The 21358-nt window shown below is 33.3% G+C and overlaps 2 protein-coding genes across 6 annotated transcripts; one reads left to right on the forward strand and one right to left on the reverse strand.

The window, feature by feature from the left end:
- Nucleotides 1–175: 175 nt before the first annotated feature.
- On the reverse strand, nucleotides 176–6918 carry LOC131945901 (phosphoglucomutase). Of its 2 annotated transcripts, XM_059306527.1 has the most exons (11): nucleotides 6824–6918; nucleotides 5671–5971; nucleotides 4096–4258; nucleotides 3715–3972; nucleotides 3310–3500; nucleotides 2985–3139; nucleotides 2652–2783; nucleotides 1970–2089; nucleotides 1643–1829; nucleotides 1369–1509; nucleotides 176–944 (listed from the first exon to the last, which is right to left on the reverse strand). In XM_059306527.1, exons 2-11 carry the CDS (start codon nucleotides 5941–5943, stop codon nucleotides 855–857), a joined length of 1710 nt encoding a protein of 569 aa, XP_059162510.1. In that variant the 5' UTR covers nucleotides 5944–5971; nucleotides 6824–6918; the 3' UTR covers nucleotides 176–854. The 2 variants fall into 2 exon arrangements, with proteins under 2 accessions (XP_059162510.1, XP_059162509.1); XM_059306526.1 differs by lacking the exon at nucleotides 6824–6918 and having other exon boundaries at nucleotides 5671–6071.
- LOC131945903 (sodium-coupled neutral amino acid transporter 9 homolog) lies at nucleotides 6915–17441 on the forward strand. 4 transcript variants are annotated; one of them, XM_059306532.1, is made up of 15 exons: nucleotides 6915–6956; nucleotides 9710–9840; nucleotides 10275–10383; nucleotides 10710–10801; nucleotides 11114–11177; nucleotides 11866–11962; nucleotides 12223–12384; nucleotides 12670–12741; nucleotides 13044–13202; nucleotides 14706–14816; nucleotides 15613–15719; nucleotides 16073–16177; nucleotides 16480–16628; nucleotides 16775–16864; nucleotides 17253–17441. In XM_059306532.1, the coding sequence occupies exons 2-15, from the start codon at nucleotides 9818–9820 to the stop codon at nucleotides 17431–17433; spliced, it is 1521 nt and encodes a 506-aa protein (XP_059162515.1). In that variant the 5' UTR covers nucleotides 6915–6956; nucleotides 9710–9817; the 3' UTR covers nucleotides 17434–17441. The 4 variants fall into 4 exon arrangements, with proteins under 4 accessions (XP_059162515.1, XP_059162511.1, XP_059162512.1 ...); XM_059306528.1 differs by having other exon boundaries at nucleotides 6948–7038; XM_059306529.1 differs by lacking the exon at nucleotides 6915–6956 and adding an exon at nucleotides 7064–7078.
- Nucleotides 17442–21358: the final 3917 nt, after the last annotated feature.

The raw sequence follows: 21358 nt of genomic DNA on the forward strand, positions 1-21358 counted from the left end.
TGTTACAATGTTTAAAGTACAGACACATTTTAAAAACAAAATGTATTTTAATGCTGATCATGCTAAGTACTTTTCTCACATATTTTACTAGTGCAAATACAAACATCGGATTCCTTCAACCTGCACATCACAATAGTAATCAACAAATAAAAACTAAAAAAAAAACTCTTATACATATTTCATCAATGGTGGAAATAAAAATGTGTATTTTAGCTCCATCTTAATGCAAGTCAAACAAAAATCACCCATGTAATATTATGCTCAAACAGAAGAGGTAAGAGAATAGCCTGATACAGGTCATGCACATATAAAACCACGTGGTACCCAATATTTCATTCTTCCACAAGTAGATATACCAACATACATCCTTGCACATAATAACAGATCTCAGTGAAAACAACTACTCAACAAGTAAACTTTTCCAAACAGAATCACTTGTGAGATTTACACCAGACACTATTCATCTGAGCGTATTTACATTTTAGGAAATAATTTTACAGCCAATTTCAAAAGATAAAACAAAAACAACCAAAAATTTTAAAATAAAAAGGGAGGTAATAAAACCCAGAGAATGAATACAAATTTTAAGGACCAAATGTTTTTAGGAAGTCAATTGTAACCAACAAAATAAGACAAACTTCTGTCTATTTAAACCAGTTTATATATTAACTGAGGCAAACAAAATATTGCTACATGTTAATTTCCGAGTACATGTTTAACAGCCAGCTAGATAAGAATCAAATAACCAATGGTGAAGAACTACAGGCCATTAAAATTGACAGAAATATTGAAGGGAATTATTTTAGAATAAATAAGGGGTAAATTTTTGGAATTTAAACAAGAAAACAAATAGTTCATGTTATGACTGTAGGCTCCTCCCTCCCAGTAAGTTCCTTGAGCTTAGAGGTACGCAAAGCAATTGTTACTAGTGGCTTCAGGACCTCCTGCAAGAGAAAGATTGTTACAAGATTGTTACAAGGTAAACAATGGTAAACATCAGACACAAGTTAGTTTGAATGGGCTGATAAAGGTTAACAGGTTTAGTAAGCTTACTATCACTAACAATCATATTGACAAATCCAACCTAAATTTATTTTGACTATAAATTAGATTACACCTATTTATTAGGCAATATTTCAAAATTTTATAGGTAAAATAAGTTTTTTTTAAAAAATGGCATGATACCCTTGTTTAAAAAGATTTACATTTTAATGCCAGTAAAGTTGTAAAGAGTTAGTATTAAGGTATGGAATAAGGTAAGAGTTACAATACTCAGAAGATATAACCTATATTACATTTATTAGTAATAATTTACTACTAGGATTCTGCTGAATGATTTTCTAATGAAAAAAAAAACTTATGTTGTACCTGTGCATCTTGATGATAAAACTGCGGATTTGGAAACTTTTCATAACCCTCAACGTAAATCCGAATAGTGGCTCCTGAACTTCCAGTACCACTTAGACGATAAATGATTCTTGAGCCATCTTCAAACAAGAACCGAATACCCTACAAGACAGATGCCAAACTATTAAAATAATATTCATTTATTTATAATATTAATATATCCTTATTTTACATCAGCTGCAAAAATCTAAATTGCAAGTTAAAAACAAAGTAAACTGTGAAAGGGTCAATGAACCTGATTTGTGCTGATGCTGCCATCCACTGGATCTGTGTATTCAAAGTTGTCCAGGTTTGACATTTTGTAGGATTTGCCAGTTGGGTCAGAAAATGTCATACTTTTTGTTTTCGGGTCATCAATTAACTTGGTTAGAAGCTCCATCATCTTATCACCAGCTTCAGAAGACACATTTTCATAGTCATACCTGCCCAGTGCACAAGTCAAAATATAAGCCACACACATTTTTAATTACTAGAAACATATATGAAGAACAAAAAGTTGGGAAATGTATATGATGATTTTAAAAACTATCAATTTTAAACCTGTAAAATATATGCAGCTGACCTTGTGAAGAAATTTCTGCCATATGTTGTCCAATGGTCAAACAGGATCTCCTGAACACTTTTCCCTCTTTTTGCCACAACTGAGAGCCAAGCTAAGGCTGCCCATAAGCCATCTTTTTCACTGTTTACATATTTTTAAAATAAAGTCATTATTTAAACAGTATATAACTAGGACCATAAAAAAATTATCATGCTGTCCATGGGGTAGATGAAGTAGAATTCACCTGTTTTTTTTTATTTTTCCCTAATATGGGTTAGCGACATCCTATATACTGAAGTTTGGAATCCTAACAAGACTTTTGAGTTAACAGTCATACTCACTTCCATACAACCACACTGTCCCTCTAGAACCATTGACCTTCCCCTTTATTTTCATGGACATTAGTAGTAGAACTGGGAAGGTGGGAGTATATTACTCTTAACTGTTTACTTTAGAAATAAGAGTGCCAATATAACCATTGGAACATTATTATGTTATCTATATCCTGATTTTGTTGCTTTAGTTATTAATACCACTATTTCATCAACTAAAAACAATAAATAAAAATACATGTTATTTCTAACGATTTAAAAAAAAAAAAAAAAAAATTTCAAAATGTTTTAAACATATATTAGTAAAACAAAGTGGATTCATATGAAACAAACAGGTCACTACAAAACATGAAACAGGAATAAAAGCTGACCGAATATGATCTGATCCTGTCCCAAAGCTTTCTTCACCACACAAATTGATTTTCCCAGCATCCATCAGATTACCAAAAAATTTCCAACCAGTAGGAACTTGATATATTTCCTTTCCAGCAAGCTGAGCAACTCTAAGCAAATAGCAAAACAAAAGGATGCTATATATCTGGCAACACAAAGAAGGGATTTCAAAAATTTCTCTTCAAAATTTGTCTGACTGAATTTATAAAAAAAAATAAAATAATAGTTTTACTGTTAACAATTAATAACAATGTTATTAAGCTTAATTAAAACGTTTAGTCTAAATCCTCAGTGATGAAAAAGTGACATACTTATCTACAGCCTCTGATGTTGGCATACTGCGAGCAAATCCTTTAACTCCATTACGTTGGAAATATGGGATGCAATCAAGGTTTGCAGCTAACACTGCAAGCGAGTCACAGGGAGTTACAAAAAAGGCTTTATGTCCCAATATCATATTACGATCCTAAAGTGGTAGAGGTTAAAAAATAAGGAATGTTATTTCTTAATATTGTAAATGTTAACTTGCACATAAATGCTGTTACTATCCGCTTACATAAATACATCTTTATTATAATCACAGCAACATTTTCAACAGTGCTCTTGTATAATACAATAAGAAATATGAAAACAAACCCCATCTCCATCAAAAGCAGCAGCGAAATCATGCTTTCCTTCCTTCATTATGTCCACAAGATCACTAGCGTAAGTTAGGTTCGGATCAGGGTGCTTGCCACCAAAGTCAGGAAGAGGTTCACAGTTAAGACAACAATCACTTGGAAAACCCATTTCAGAGATAAATATTTTTTTAAGATATGGCCCAGTAACTGAAATTTAAAAAATCAGTAATTATCATACATGATTACTTTTATTAATTAATTAGGTAATTATAATCAAATGAGTATTTTATGATAGAACTTCAACTTTTATGGATTGTAGGTTTTGTCTTGTTAATCAGTTATGACCTTATTCAGTTGAAGATTGATATAAGTGGAACAAAACTAAATTACCAGTACATTTAGCTAGGTTTATTCTACCAACCTCCATTCATTGCATTGAAGAGAACCTGTTTAGGCTGCCAATATGACTTTATGAGACCAAAATCAAAAATTTCTTTCATGAAATCCACATAATCTGTAGTGCTATCAACAACTTCCAATATAAATTCATTGCCACAAATCTTAAAGGGTGTAATTCCAGGCTTTTCTATGTCAGCTTTTAGATTTGGTACAATTTTATATTCAGTAATTGTTTTTGTTATTTCATATATTTTGTTAGTGATGGCTTCTGGGGCTGGGCCTGAAAAATAAAAACACATCTGTAACACCATTAATTATGGAACAAACCAAATGTACACTGAAAAAATTCTACACAGGCACATTTAATTGATACATAATAACTAAGGAAAATAAAACTGCTTACCTCCATTTTCAATGTTGTATTTGATACCAAAATCACCTTTAGGTCCCCCAGGGTTGTGACTTGCTGTGAGAATGAAGCCACCACACAGCTGTCTCTTGCGAATAATATGTGAACAGGCTGGTGTGGAGAGTATACCATTCTGGCCAATCACTACCTTGGAAACCTAGTATACAAATACTTTATGAAAAATAAAAATATTTTTACTAGATCTATATATTTACCAGCTCTTAACCCTTAATATTAGTTCAGTTCTGATATAAATAAAGTCAAGCAAAACCATATCATATTGATTGAGGTATTTTTTCAGTTATTATATGTGTAAGAGTGCGGAGCAAGGGTCAGTTAAATTCTTATAGGTAGTGAAACATTAAAAATATGAATATTTGAATAACCAATTAAAACATTTTAATATGTACAAAGCATCAAAAGGTCTTTAATGTGTTTATCCCTTTTTTACATAGCAGGAAATTACTCCTTTTTACAAGCTTTTATTTAACTTGCTTCCTCTGTCGTCAGTCTGTCTAGACGGAAACGCAGGAGTGAAAATTCGGACAGTTCTACTTGACCGATACGATTCACAGTTGGCACGAGGGTCAAGACATGAAGACAATGCAATCTGAATCTAAATTTGACTTAATTGGATGCCTAATTAATTTTTTATGAATTAATTAAAATTTGGACCGAATTAGTAGGCATGTCTAGCCAACCACACCACACGCGTCATCACCTTCAATAGCTGCGCCATCACGTAATGGCTGCGTTCAAAAACCATTGCGCGCCTACTGAACGTGATGTTCAGTAGGCGCGCAATGGTTTTTAGTCATGTAACTCTATTGTAAATAAAACATGTAAAGTACTGAAAAAAAAATTCATAAAAAACTTTTTAATAACAAGCTTTTATGTAATGATGCACTAAAAAGTAGAAAATAAATTATAGACTACTATTTAAATAACTATAAAGAAAAGCGTGGGTGTCTTCCTTAACATTAGTAAAGGTATCCAATAGATACTAAAGTGACCCACGCTTTTCTTTATAGTTATTTAAATAGTAGTCTATAATTTATTTTCTACTTTTTAGTGCATCATTACATAAAAGCTTGTTAGGCCTATTAAAACGTTTTTTATGAATTTTTTTTTACTTTCTTGTATACAGAGTATAGAGGAAATATTGTAATGGTGCACACAAATCGTGAAAACTTCACAGTTTTCACTATAATTACTATATTCTGGAAAGTTTAAGGAATAACACTCCCGCTTATTTATTCAAGGGGTGGGACGACTCTTAATAATAAATAAAGTAATCAGTATTAGGCCCTAATTAGGCCCTAATAAATGGGAAGTAACTATTACATATATTATTAGATCCAGATCTAGATCTAGTAATTCAGTAGATCTATATTCTAACTCTCAACTAAAGTAAAGGGCTGAAGAGGGTTTTAGTTATAAGTCAAGATTATTAGGCATACTACTACTAACTTAGTCACTAATTAATTAAATTAAAATTAGGCTAACCAATTAGTTTTCAATTTTTAAACTAGAATAGAAAAAAAAAGACCACCAAAAAGTTGTGTTTACCCCATTAGCAGCGGCAATCTTTATAATCAGCTGAGCAGCTTCTTTACAAAAGAATCTGCCATCTCCTCCAACAGCTAAACTAGCCCCCTTCAGCTTATCTCCCAAACCTGCCGTGAGACCTGCTTGGATGAAATTCTCGGTGTAGTGCGGTTGCTGGAAGATGCCGACTGACTTTCTCAAGCCACTTGTTCCCGGTTTTTGACCATCGAATGGGGCAGTTGAGATGGTCTCTATGGTGTTAGGGGCCATGGCCCCGGTTCCACAGCAGCTCATAACACTTGTGGGATCGTCTTTGTTTTATCTAAATAAAAACTAAAGTTTAAATATCGGAACGACTTTCTCTGCTCCTGCGTATGCCGTGTCAGCAATATTGACCTCAATGTTTAAAAATCCTTGAACCCAAAGCCAAAGCAAACCTTGACCTTAACTGAAGGCCAAAAGTATTTTCAAAAGTTTTCTCACGGATTAAGGGGACTGAGTCTGCAGACTAGAATATAAGTAAATCTAAATAAATAAATATGAAAAAAAAAGTTTAAAAATTAAATATTTAGGCCCTACATTTTTCAACTAAACCAACCTCTTTAAAAAAAGAAATCTTCTAAATCATTTAGACTAGCCTAAATGTTATCTAGATCTAGTCTATATTAACTAACTGGGCATACATTTCTTCCAGGCATCCCTTCGAGGCGGCACTAATCTACCCTCCCCCAGAACATGCCACCCCCACTTGAGTTTCTTCCAGGTCTCTCTTCGGGGGGCAATGCGAGCGCCACTTCCCCCCCCCCCCCCGAAAAACATCTACTTTTACCACCCCCCCCCCCCCCCCAGAAATTTTAGTTCCCCCCCCCCCCCCCATTAAAAAGTCTGTTAGAAACACTGCACACCACTCCGGGCCTAAATCTAAAATGTAACCTACTCTTATAAAATGTAGCTAGATTCTAGATCTAGATATCTACAATGTGAACTTGATTTGGTAAAATATCTTTAGCTCTTCTCCATCCTAGTCTATCTACTATCTATGTCTATTGTATTACAATATATCTTATGTAGGGCCTATAAAGATAATTAAATCTTAAAAGTCATCGACATTTTTTACTACAATCTAGCTTAAGCTAGTCTAAAGTCTACACTAGATCTAACTTAATTCATTAACCCTTTCTGTTGGCTATCCTCAATCACTATCCTGATCTGGTAACCTTTAACTTTTGACCTGAGCCTCAGACCAACTAAAATCCTGCGACTTTAAAATATCGCCATCGTGACTGTCATGTGATCAACATTCTAATGTAAGCAAATGAAAATGTTAAATGTTGGGCTATTTTTAGGATTTCATACTTGAAGTTCTTTTGTTGTCTTTTTGAGAACAAGGTGACAAAATTTGATTGACTAGATCTAGATCTATCTGAGCGTTAGTACTAGATCTAGATTCTATTCTAGACTTATCCCTACTTTGACTTTAAGTAGAATTGTCTGAATTAAGAATAGATCTAATAAAAAATAGGCCGATTCTAGTCGGAATAAGATACGCATGCGATACGCATGCGCAATGGAGAGAAACTACGACTTAGCGGCGATGTTTTCGATGGTACTGCGCATGCGTGTGTTTACAACCGCAGAACCCTAATACCAACCCTAATCATATCCTTAACCCTATCCCTAATCCTATCCATAACCCTAATCCTATCCCTAACCCTAATCCTATCCCTAACCCTATCCCTACCCCTAACCCTCATTCTAGCCTAACCCTAGCCATAGGTCACTGCGCATGCGCAGAACTATCTTTTGCCGAAAAATCTTATTCCGAGTAGACACTTCGTAAAAAATAACTAAGTAAAAGAAGACTAACTATTACTAATAACTAATAAGTAATAAGTTAATAAGTAATAATAAGTTAATAATAACAACTAATAAAATAAGTTTTTTAGGTAGATTCTACGTATTAACTACGTAAGTCGTAAAATCATCCGAAACTGGGCGAAACTAGTAATGTGAAAAAAAGGTGGGTAAAACTCCATTTTAGCGTATTTTATTCGCCGCTTCACGTTCACCTCCGTTGAGCGTATTTTATTAAAAACACAACAGAAACATGCAAAAACGTTAGGAAAACACAAGGATTAGTTAGAGCTAGATGTCTAGATTTAATACTATTTATTTTTTATATGAATGAGATTTTTAATTAGAAAAGGTAAAAAAAAAACAAACATAAAAAAGCATTAGGACAGTTCCAATTAAATAGCGTGTGATCGTCAGCGGGAGAAAAATCCCTACACGGTCCAGGGTTCATCGTGAGTTCACATTGCTTTAATTACCAGCATACTTGAGCATATGTCATAGCTATTTGAAATGGTGTTGGCCTCAGTTTTGGGGTCATTCATCGTGAGTTCATAACTGTTTATTTATAGCATTCAATATTCCAAATTTGGATTTTTCTCAAGTTTTGACAAAAGTAAATTATCAAAACTAAATCAAAACTTCATAAAGAAATAAGCCCAATGCTTTCCTAACGTTTTTGTGTTTTTTGGAGTTTTACCAAAAGGTGACACAAATATTTGACACAAATATATCACAATATAACTATATTAATGTATTAATTATTAAAGCCTTATCTTAACAAGTTAATAATGAGGCAACTTTCTCGCACATTACTAATACTAGCCTCGACGGATTTTACGCATCTAAAACAATAGATTACCAATTATTTTATTGATTTCTTTTTCTAATTGGCCTTAAAGTTTAATTAAAGTAAATTAAGTTCCCCTTTCAAACCTGACGGTCTGTAGGGCAAGTGAAGTAGAGTTCACTGGTTTCTGTGACCTCTGCATATGAAGAGATAGTGTGGTCAGCACTAGGCCCAGCCGCCTTTACTTTCCCTAACATGAGTTAGGTACCCATCAGAGTTGGGTGGACTCAGGGACAGTCTACTGACTTGAACCCGGATTCGAACTCTAGACTTACGGTCCAGCTCTCTACCGCCAGACCACTCCGTCCCCTAAGTATAAAGTTAAAGTAAAAAGAATTACTCGACCTGTTAGTGTTAGATCTACAGTACAATCTGTGGTTGTCGTGCTGGATGTGGTGGGCTCAAAATCTGATGATTTTTTGCTGTCATTCATGAAAGGGTTAGATCTAATTTAGGCTAGTTTTAGTTTTATAAACTATAATTTTACTTTATATTATTAAAAAAAAATTAAAATTGTATTTTTAATATCAATTTTTTCTTATTTGTGATGTGAATGTGGCATATTTGCATAAAGAAAAAAAGTCACATCCCTAGATTTTTGCTAAGAGAGGAGAAAGAAAAAAAATTGCGAAAAGTGCTATTGAAAGTGATTAAAACAGGATATATCATATTTCACATGATATTGATTCTATGTTAATTTAAAAATGGTAATTAACCGTTGAATAACATTATGAACTACTAAAGTGTGCCATAATTATTCATAAAAAAAATTAGGCATAAATATATTTAATAAAATATATGTTGATAGGACAATACAGTGTATCAAGGTTTATTCCAACTAGTCTCATAAATATTAGAACCAGATTAGCAGTGTTCCAGAATTGACATCTCAATTGTTTTGATGGGAAGGGGTTAACTTTTGTGACAAGGGAGAGTGTTGGTATAGCCTTTTGCCTTATAAAAAGAAACTAAGTTTTTAAAGGAAAATAACACCATTTAAGTTACAAAATAATTGCTGGCAAAGGGGGGGGGGGGGGGGGGGTAAACAGTAAATGTGACTGCATTTCTGGATAATCTCCTTAGTGATTAGGGTTCTCTTTAATGGCATTCTTACAAGTTACAAGTTCTGACAAAGTCATTAGAACCACTTGTAGAAATGCACTAAGTTAGTTTTTAAATTATCTTTCTAAAATTAATTTAATTAAATTAAGAAATTTAGTATTAGTAAACTATTTTAATGCACTTGTTTAACTAACCCTCTACCCAAACCCATACAATGCAATGGGCTTCTATTACTGACTGCATGTAAAAATTTATCTCAGAAGTAAGACTACTATTTTAATTACATTCTATTCTCAGATTAAAGGGATTAAGTTTTTCTGCAAAAGATTTAAGTGGAACAAAGTCTTGTGTGAGAAGATGAATTGAATTCGTTAAATTAGATGTTGATGTTTTCAATTTTTGAAAATGTACAACTCAGTTCGAACAGGGTATGTAATCTTATTTCCAACCTATTACTTTGTTTCAAGTTTAAAAGTTGTCACTAATGGTAGATTATCTGCTGAATTTAATTATAAACTTTAACTTTTTAATTGCAACAAAGAACTAAACAAGCAACTATCAAAACTTCTATTGTTTTGTTTTCTTCAACAACTTTATAAACATAAATGAGATAAAAATACCAATTTAGATATGTGATAATAACAAATGCATAATTTAGTTGTGATTGTCTTTTGGGAAAAAAGGTGAAATTTTAAAATTTTTCTATGCACAATATGCCTCAACAAAACTGCAAGCTTTATATTTTTCATTTATAATACTTTACCATCCTTCATAATTTTTTGTTAACATATTTTACATGGGTATCTTCATATCACTAAGTCAAATTTTAAAGTTACATATTTACTATCTTTTAACATACAAGGCAACCAAATTTGATTGTGAATGATGATGTGGAGTCTGATGATGAAACAAGCAGCTTATTGGGAGAAGCGCAGCATAGAATCCATGATTCTAGTTACAGCCAGATTCAAGTAATTTGATTCGTTAATAACTAGTAACACAAATGTTGTATGTCCTAATCTAATCTTTGTTGTTGTTGTCTATATATATAATTCTCTTCATGGGGACCATGCGAGACACCACGTAAACATTACTTCCCCGCTATCTAGGCATATAGCTACCACCCCCACCAGTCCGGTGAGCTGTGGTTCATGCCAAAGATGGGAAAGGGAGGGTGAGGATTATCACAAATTATGAATTACTAAAAAGTAGAAAATAAAACAACTAAATAGCGGCGTATGCGGGTCAGCTCGTTATTTTTAATGAAAATATAATGCAATATTTATAATTTGTTTAGGGTGAATCAGGTCCTCCATTGGTTAAAATAGAACATACCAGTCACGTTCTTGAGGTGGATGGCAATAGAAGTCAGCACAGCATCATAACTATGTAAGCTATCTTAAGAATACAAACTTGTTGAGTTTTAACTATATGGTAGGTTCATTAACTGAAAACAAAGATTTTTAAGTGGTAATGTTTCTTTGATGTACATTAATTATTTACATATTTTCATTGAATATATACTATTATAAATTCACAAAGTATTTCACGTTTGATGTAAGCGATTCGTAAAACATTTTTGTTTTTAAAATTTATATTAGTAAAAGTTTAATTAAATGTTCATTATAGCGTTACCATAAAGTCACACATGACTCATCAGTTTATGTAATTCTAGTCCTATGGTGTTATATTCCCATTCAGCTTCTCAATGTGGAACACCATGATGGGGACATCTCTACTAAGTATGCCCTGGACCATCAAACAGGTAGACGTCATATGTATGATATCAAATTTCAAGAGAGTGCCTTAGTGCTCATCCATTCACTAGGTCCCCATGGGGTGGAAGTTGTCAGAAGAAGTCACATTTTTCATTCAGACTTAATCAAAATACTTATACATACATCATGTTAAATATGCATACGAAATGTATTCAAGCTTGCAGCTTAAATTATTTTTTTAAAAACATTTTATTCATTAAAAAAAATAAAATCACTATGTATATATAGGTAAAGTATAAGCATTGCAGTAAAAAAACACATATAGTACACACACTATTGAATTGGTATATTGAAAACAAGTTTTGAGAGGACAGTGTAATATTTGTGGACATCTGGGCAAGAGTAGGGAATTTCAACAAATTCCAATTGTTTTTTTTTTTGTGTGGACGTCATATAAAGAGCAACTGTTATTTGATTTGCTATTGTTGATGATTTACATTGACATTTATATAGATAAAAGATCTCAAAGGTTTTACAAAATGTTAACCTAGAAGTTTAATTCAGATGGTTTAAGTCAAAAACTTTTATTGTTTTACTATCATCTTTCCCCTTAGAGTGTGATGTCATTATGGATGACACCCCCCCCCCCCTGTTATGCCCTGTCATAAAATCTGAAGCTGTGAGTGATGAAGTTAAATTGAGTGATGAGGTTAAATATTTCAATTATTTCACCAGGCTGGTTTTATCAATGGGATTATACTGCTGGTCATCATGGCTGGTATCATGGCATACACCAGCTACAGAGTGCTGGTAGCCGGTCGCACTGTCAGGGGTGAGTTCACTTTCTCACATCATCATGGCATACACCAGCTACAGAGTGTTGGTAGCTGGTCGCACTGTCAGGGGTGAGTACACTTTCTTGTCACACATCATCATAGCATACACCAGCTACAGAGTGTTGTTAGCTTTTCGCACTGTCAGGGTTGATTATATTTTTTCAATAGTCATGCTCTCTGAGTTTAGTACATTGCTTCCATAGCGTATTATAAAACACACAAATTTAATGACACATATTCACATTTTTTTTTCCAGTTGGAATTTTGGTGGAGTTTTCGGAGGCAGTCAGATATTATCTAGGTCATGTGACAGAGGTCATTGCACTTTTGTGCTCGATTTTAACCCTCATTGGTGGGTGCATCGTCTACTGGATTCTTATGTCCAACTTTCTCTATCATATTGGAGTTTTTATATACAGTAAGCTTTGAAACTTTATTATGTTTATAGCTTTGTAAAATTATCTAGATTATTATAGTTATTGATTTTATTATTGTTTACTATGGAATGTTACTTCAGAAATGAATTGACACTATTGTTTGAAAGTTTTACAATCTTAGATTTTAATTTTAAATTTTTGTTGGAGCATTTTAAAACCAAATCATTAATTTAATTGAAGGTCAATTCACATTTGTATGATTACTTTCAATTAAAATTTTGTGCAGTACTAACTTATGTGATATTAACTAGCTCTTTCAATTCTAGGTAGCACTCACACAGACCCTCAACATCACAACAAAACAGGAGCCAGCACTTTTTTTGGTTCCGCCAGTGATGGTTGGTTCACGTTAAAATAACTTTTTTTTACTAAGGAACATAAAGTTAAAGTAATTATTATCAATTATTACAATATGCTTTTTCACTCTCTAGCTATTCATAATCAGTGCAAAGCAACCTCACTTTAAACCCACTGACATTGACTGTTAATTAAATATTTTTCAAAAGTTTCTGATTAAGTTTATCAATTGTTTTGTCTGGCAGTAACTAAGGTTGATGGATTAATATATAAAGTTCTTGATTAAGCTTATCAATTATTTGTTGACCGTTACTTAACCAGTTATGAACTTATTTACCTGCAGTTACTTGTGACAACCAAACAGAAATCATCTCCTTCCAGAATGATCTGTTTGGCAAGGTGTGGGATGAAACAAAAACGGTTCCGCTGTTTCTTATTGTCCTTGTATTTCCTCTCATCAATTTCAAGTCTCCAACATTTTTCACAAAGTTTAACTCTTTAGGTAGGTCATAAGCATGGGTTGATAGGTCAAAAAGTTTAACTCTTTAGGTAGGTCATAAGCATGGGTTGATATATGTGTAGAAATGGGGGCAATGTATTGCTAGTGTCTCTGGCAATGTGTGCACATGTATGGGACAATGAGTGGAAGTGTATGGGGACAATATGTGGAAGTGTATGGGGACAATATGTGGAAGTGTATGGGGACAATATGTGGAAGTGTATGGGGACAATATGTGGAAGTGTATGGGGACAATATGTGGAAGTGTATGGGGACAATATGTGGAAGTGTATGGAGGCAATATTTGCTAGTCCAGTTAAAAGATAGCTTTAATCAGTGGATGATGTATGAAAAATAAACTAGCCTGGCCAAGTTTTAAACATATAAAGAGATGGCATGGTCTAGTGGGAGAGCTAACCCAAATGTCCAGAGTTAGGACCTCTCTGCAGATGAGACTCGATAGCTGGGCACAGCAACCCACCTAGGAAAGAAAACTCCAAAATCAAACAACTGCTGCCTTGTTTTGTTCTTGGATGGACAAAGGATGGGAGCACATCCAGAAAGAAAAGCAGGCTCAAGTTCACATGCCAGAAATGGCGCTTATGACACATAATACTTAAATATGTTAAAGGAATTCACTTCCAGTTATACAAGTAAGAATGAGGGAGAAGTATCTAAAGTAGGATAGGTCTAAAAAATTTTAGTCATGGATGTTATACACAATTCACCATTTATGCCTTTTGGCTCACAAAGAGTAATCATGGATTACTGCCCTTTACTGTTTATTTATTTTTAAAAATGTTTTTTAAGGTGGTTTTCTGCCAGAAATATGATTCTAAATATTCATTTTTCAGTTTGAGCTGTGCGGGTAAGCAAATATAACCTCCATGCTGCAGAAGTCACCATTATTAATTTGCTACCTGGCCCTGCTTCTACCAAAACTCCATTTGCTTTTTATTTCCCCAGCTTGACATTTTAAAAAGTTTACGTCATTTTGTAATAGTTGCCATGAAAAATTTATACCTAGAAGAAAATGACTGCTACATAATTCGTGTTATTCATCCAAAGATAATTTTAAAATAATTACTTAAACTATTTTTATCATCCTATGAACTGCTACTTTGTTTAACCTTGAACCCACCAAAAATGTGTGACCAAACCAAATGTGTGTATAATTTATTTCATAACTTCATCATTTGGTCATATGCAAATAAAGCTAATAGTTTCAGTTCAAATTTAAATTATCTGATAGGTTTTCAGTTCCCACTGTGTTAGGAGATGCATTATCTTTCAAAACATGCTCTTCTTGTGATGCTGACATCATTGTATTGTTTGTCATATGATATCCACATGTTATATTGTTTCACTAAATATATTTTCTAAATTTAAGTTTTTCTTTTCTTTTTTTTTTTGCATCTGCAGGAACTTCTTCAGCTGACTACCTGTCTATAAAGTTTCCCTAAAAAATATTTTCAGTGTTTCTGATCCATTACTGTGTATCCACAGGAACACTTTCAGTTGCCTATCTAACCACCTTTGTTGTGGTCAAGGCTGTTTTCTGGGGGGTGAATCTTGATCTCAACACTGAGCACATAGGCTCTGTTCACTATAGTACAGGTGAATATTGACATTGCTTTTTTCATCTATTTTTGGACATTTTTTAATTTTATTTTAATCATCAATTTGAGTGCACATTTACAATGGTGTAAAAATGCCTTCTTTGGCAGCAAGAGTTCAGCTAACACATACTCATTATGATTATACACAAAATAATCTACATGAAGCACTTTTCTGTTAGTAAGATTTTAAAATACCCTAACCCTTCAAAATATTTTTTAAATATCAAATAAAGTTTTCAATTGGTGTATCATATGATATTCATCATATGATTTTTTTTTCTATTAATTTCAAAAACCTTTTTTTGTTTTTTCTGCTCCAAATCCTTAGTATTCAAGGGGTTAAAATATTTCTTACATTTATTTTTAAAAATATGTTGAACTTACCTTTTTTTTCTGGATCCTCAGAATTTGTGTGGTTAAAAATATTTATTTAATGATTTTGAATATATTTTTAACATTTTTCCCCTGGATTTTCAGTTTTTGAGTGGACAAAAATTGTTGATTTAATTTTTCTTATTTTAAAAATGTATTAATATATTTTTTTCTGTATCTTCAGTGTTTAAGGGGGAAAAATATTTGTTTTATCTGATGATTTTTTAATTTGTTAACATTTACTATTAACATAGTATTACTTCCAGTGTTCCAAAAATATTTTGTAATTAAAATTTAAATCCTCAGTATTTGAGTTGTCAAAAATATTTTATTTTATTCTTTGGATGATTTTTAATTTAACATATGTTAAACATAGTATTACTGCCAGTGGTTCCAAAATATTTTGTAATTTAAATCCTCAGTTTTTGAGTGGTCGTTTCCTGCCCTGACTGGGATAGCTGCCCTTGCCTACCTGCTCCAGAATGCTGTGATATCCATTGTAAGAAACCAGAAACATCCAGAAAATAATGTGAGTACTTGCTGCTCATGTACCAGTGTTTTAAATCCTTATAACTAGTCTACATTCTAATGGTAACCAAGATGAATACTTGTTGTAATTTATGTTTTCACTTATTGTTTAAAATATTATTTATAAAATCATCCACAGACACCCAATTTTTGTTTTTAGCTCCCAATTGCCACATCAACATTAGTTGAAACTTAGCTGCAACTAAAACCACATTAAGAAAAAGAACTATGTGTCATATGTTAAATTGATGTGGGTTTTAATTGATTATTCATTTTGTCTTTTTCACCACAACTTGTTGATATGTATGGTATGTAAACACTAGGTTGTCTAACTTTGATTTATATTTCTTACAGACCAGAGATCTCCTCATTGCCTATGCTTTAGTGTGTATAACATACACAGTTGTTGGGGCAGTTTTCTATGCCACATTTCCTCTCCACAAGTCTTGTATTGAAGATGTAAGTAAATGCTCCCCATTATACATAGAAATTAATTTTTTCTTACTCAGTTTTTTTGCACTCTTGTAACATTCCTTATCTTAAAACAAATTCAGGCCAAATTAAAATTAATTTTGGGCTTACAAGGAGTTGAAAGGCATGGTATTGGTGGAGCACAATATTTTATTTCTAACAGTAAATCCAATATTATGGTATTATATCAAATAATTTTAACAAAGAAATACATCATTTTAATGGTACAAGGGCAATAATTCAATTAAATATTGAAATAATTCAGTAATATAAAACCTTTTTTTTTCCAGAATTTTCTCAACAATATTGTATCAACAGACCTAATGGCGTTTTTTGCCAGGATTGGTCTGTTCCTACAGATGATGTGTGTCCTCCCTTTACTGACCTACATCATCAGGGCTCAGCTCTTACACTTCATCTTCCACTCTGCCTGGCCAAGGTGACTTGCAACTAAAAATAGTTCAATACATTTCGGAAACCAAGATGTTTTTAAAACAATCTTAGGATATCAATTTTATAAAGTCTAGTAACAGATTACATAAGTTAATGTAAATGGAAATTTATAGAACATTTTTTTTCTTTCAGTCTGAAACATGTGCTTGGTTTAAATGTCCTCATTGTCTGTGTGTGTCTGGTGTTTGCTGTCTTTCTGCCGTCAATCGGTCACATTATAAGGTAAGATATTGTACAGGTTGTGTCTCTTAATGTATTTTCCAGGCTTTGAATAATAAGATATTATTCAGGCTCTGATATCCACACTGTGACTTTGAATCTTGAGATATCATTCAGACTGTAACTGTTACGGTATCATCATGTGACTCTTAAAATATCCACATTGTGACTAAGATATTGAGGCTGTGACTTTTAGGCTATCCAGACTCTGACTCTTAATATATCCAGGCTATGCAGATATCATTCAGGATATGACTTTTAGATATCCAGATTGTGACTCTAAGTTATCATCCAAGCTTTGACACTTAGACCTCTAATGTTATGTTATTTTAATTAATACATATAATAGGATTTTGTTTCAAAGGGCTGTTAAAATTTTTTTTTGTTCCAGCTTTGTGGGTGGTTTTTGTGGATTTTCCTACGCCATCGCCCTGCCTTGTGCCGTTTACATGATGGCTTCTTACAGAGATGGCAACTTGACCGTGGTCAAAGTCTGTTTACACGGCTTTCTTATACTTATAGGCTTCACTAATTTTATTGCACAGTTTATTATCATAGGGCATACTAAATAAAATTAAATCTACTGAAAACAAAATGTCCTGTCTTGTGTTTTCTTTAATAATCAAATATATTATTATTCGGAGTTTTATTGCGAACTATTTGATGTTGGTGGAAGACCAATGTCAACACATGTTAAAACAGGTGAACTACCTTCATGTGATCTGATAGTATTAGTACAGATGAAGTAGAGTTGTGCACACTGCAATGGAATAAATTCTAGCCTTTGCCCAGTCCATTTTCTTTATCAATTTTTTATCAAGTATTTGTTCTAGATGAACAGAAGGTTGCTTACAATACACTGTTAAACTAAAGAGATACAAGTCCCAAGCTTTGTTTAGTGAAGTTGTAACACACAAATTTTCTATCACCCAGGTATTCCATTACAAGATAATAACCAGAATGTAGGCCTGTATATAAGTGTATATATATATATATATATATATATATATATATATATATATATATATATATACATATATATATATATATACATATATGTATGTATGTATATTTATATATATATATATGTATATATATGTATATATATATATATATATATATATATATATATATATATATATATATATATATATATATATATATATATATATATATATATATATATTACAATTAAATGAGTGTCAGCCTGTACATTGAAAGTTGTACTCCAACCACTGAGTTCAATTCCTAATCTAAATCTGCCCCCATTAAAAACACTTTTAAATTGTTTGATAATCTCTAAGCAGACGGGCAAGCCGGCCTTATCTCAAACAAAAGGAAATGCCTGACAGATCACCTCAGCGACCACCCTCGCATTTTAAAAAATCAATGATCCAAGTTTTTCATTTTTTTTGTAAACTTCCAAACGTACATAGAGTCTAGATCAAATCTTTACAATGAGATCTGAACTTAGTAAAAAAAAATCATAAACAATATAATCTAATGCAGTGTAGTACGGTCATCTCTTATTCTATTTTCGCAATTAGTTATAAATAACCGCTATAATGTAATCGAGTTATAAAGATTCGAGCCACTATATTATATTGGATACGATATGAAGATCTATCAGTGTATTCGATACCAGCTAAAAGTTACAGAGAGTCGATACAGGGAATATATTTCTCATGTAGGTTATGTGTTTGTGTCATTTGATTTGTTTGTTGACTGCAATCACATGACTGATCCAACTGTGTGCACATGCATCTTTAATGACGCAACGTCACAAAAACGTCACCATTCCATGCGTGTGTTTTAAACAATTCCCTGACCCAAGCAGCAAGTGTATCGATTTGTGTGCAGCACGTTTATAGTTCAGTGTGGTTTCAGAAGATTCAAGTACAGCATCAGAAGAATGTAAACATTGGTGGGGTTGTTTGTTCTTGCATTTTGTACTACAGTACCTGTATGCCTTGATGGTCGTCCATAGATGTCACGCTATGTTACCCGTACCCACAACCCCACATACAACCTATCACCAAACAAGAACATATTTCCTTCCCTTAACACAAATGACGTCATTAAGCACTGCCCTCCCTCTACAATAGCTGACGGTCGTTTTGGGATTTAATAAAATCAGTATAAAAATTGTGACACGTCAGGAACACAACTCCAACAGTTTATGTCAAAGAGGGGTGGGGGGAACAGTTCATGTCAAATATTCCCCCCACCCCCTTATCTCAATAAAAAAAATTTTTTTTTTAAATTAATAAACACGTAACTAAAAATCGATCTAATGAAGAAAACTTAAAATAATTGTAGATGTAGGCCCTACTGATATCATGTTAATTAAAGAGCAGTAGAAAAAATGTATATTTTCGGTCGAATTTGACATGGTGGCGTCCCCTGAGATAAAAAAAAAACATCTGACGTTGAACTACAGAAAGTAAATTGATGACCTGATGGCATGGTGAGTTACGTGGTGAGATTGAGGCTGAGACTGCATAGATGTAAACGTAATACTATTGATTGTTGGGGACCGTTTAATTGGAACTATATTAGCCGTTACGCATCATTAATATTTCATAGACAATATCGCTGATATAATCAATCATCCATTCAAACAAATGTCCCAGCAAACAATTACATGCACTACACCTGCAGAAAATAATCACGTGTGCTATACCTGCAGATTAAGGTTACATCTGCAAAAAAAAAAAAAATCTCAGAGCTCAACTTTCCCTTGTGATTGGGATTTAGACTAAAACCATCTAGCTCCTCCACTTATAGCAGCTCCACATTTTGCTCGCTGGTGACATGGTCCTAGACGGTGACACTGTCCTAGATGGTGACACTGTCCTAGATGGTGACACTGTCCTAGATGGTGACACTGTCCTAGATGGTGACACTTTCCTAAAGGGTGACACTGTCCTAAAGGGTGACACTGTCCTAGAGCAGGGGTTCCCAACCTTTTTTTACTCTAGAGCACATTCTAAAATATCGGTAGGGTGGCGGGCACCACCAATTTTAAATCGACAAACTCCTTCCATAACTTGTCATTTTCCCATTATTTATTTTCTTATTTTCTTATAGTCTTAATGTATTAATAAATAATAATGTGGCATTTTTTTTTCAAATTGCATACATACAGAGAAATGTATTTACTAACGTAAAGAAAGTAAACAAAACACATAAATGCAAAGAAAACAATAAAGTCAATGTGATCTTTGGCATTGCATTTTATTTTCCAGAGCTTCATAATTAGGAGCGTAAATAGTGCAGTCTTGCTCGCCGCTAGACAAGTTGGGACAATTAACGAACATATTTAATAAGGTGACCCGTCAAAAGAGCGCACGACAAAAGAGCGCCGACATAAGAGCGCAGACAAAAGAGCGCCGACATAAGAGCGCCGACAAAAGAGCGCAGACAAAAGAGCGCCGACAAAAGAGCGCAGACAAAAGAGCGCCGACATAAGAGCGCAGTCAATTAAAAAAACATGTTGTACGCTAAACGAATAGGACATGGTTGACACTTGTTTTAATTAAACAATCGGCAAGAGAGCAACGTCTTTATTTATATATTATGGTTAATATGTAATGAATCCAGTTTGAAAATATTTCTAATCCAATTAACATGGAGAAGAGCGAATCACAGAAAGTTAAGGTTATTATATTGGTCGAAGGCTACAGATGTCGACAGGACAGAGCAAATGCTAATGGAACTTATTTTTATTTTGTTACATTTCATTTCAGTTTATATTCTCACTTTAGGCCTAACATTTAAAATCTTTGTATGTGTTATTAGATTGAGTTTTGAATAATTGGACTTCACGTTGATTGTACCAGTTGTTTAGTTAAAGAAACTGAACAATTAGTTTTTTAATGAAACAATAAAGAGTTAACATCAAACGATGCCTTCTGATCTGAGTTAATTTTCTTGATTTTATTTATTAAATATGGTTTTTCGATTTTTAGTTTGCGCTCTTATGTCGGCGCTCTTTTGTCGGGAAATTAGTGCGCTCTTATGTCGGCGCTCTTATGTCGGCGCTCTTTTGTCTGCGCTCTTATGTCGGCGCTCTTTTGTCGTGCGCTCTTTTGACGGGATGCCATTTAATAAACCTAGGCAGTCAAAAAAATTAAAACTGTAACAAATGAATAAAAATAAATCATATTTTAAAATAATGTTTATGAAAAAAATTCTGTCGAATAGTTAGAGGCGGGCACATACGAATCGTTCAGCGGGCGCCATGGCGCCCGCGGGCACAGGGTTGGGAACCCCTGTCCTAGAGGGTGACACTGTCCTTGTCCTAAAATGTAACACTGTTCTAAATAGGGACACTGTCCTAGTGGGTGACACTATCATAAAGAGACGCCGTCCTATAGAACGACATCGAGAGAGTCACACTCAATGATTAATTGCTAATTTCAAAGATCATCCAATATTTGATCGTTATGAGTTATAACCTAATCGTACTCAATTCCATTAGCCGGGACAGGAAAA

This window comes from Physella acuta, unplaced genomic scaffold (genome assembly GCF_028476545.2).
Source record: "Physella acuta isolate Inbredline_101_S28 unplaced genomic scaffold, ASM2847654v3 ptg000539l, whole genome shotgun sequence".
Lineage (NCBI taxonomy): Eukaryota > Metazoa > Mollusca > Gastropoda > Physidae > Physella > Physella acuta.

Coding starts and splice junctions, on each gene's coding strand:
- LOC131945903 (XM_059306532.1), top strand. CDS start 9,818: ATGTACAACTCAGTTCGAACAGG. Junction 16,178..16,479: donor ACAAGTCTTGTATTGAAGAT/GTAAGTAAATGC, acceptor TTTTTTTTCCAG/AATTTTCTCAACAATATTGT. Junction 16,629..16,774: donor TTCCACTCTGCCTGGCCAAG/GTGACTTGCAAC, acceptor TTTTTCTTTCAG/TCTGAAACATGTGCTTGGTT.
- LOC131945901 (XM_059306527.1), bottom strand. CDS start 5,943: ATGAGCTGCTGTGGAACCGGGGCCATGGCCCCTAACACCATAGAGACC. Junction 4,259..5,670: donor AGATTGCCGCTGCTAATGGG/GTAAACACAACT, acceptor TTTGTATACTAG/GTTTCCAAGGTAGTGATTGG. Junction 3,140..3,309: donor CTGCTTTTGATGGAGATGGG/GTTTGTTTTCAT, acceptor CTACCACTTTAG/GATCGTAATATGATATTGGG.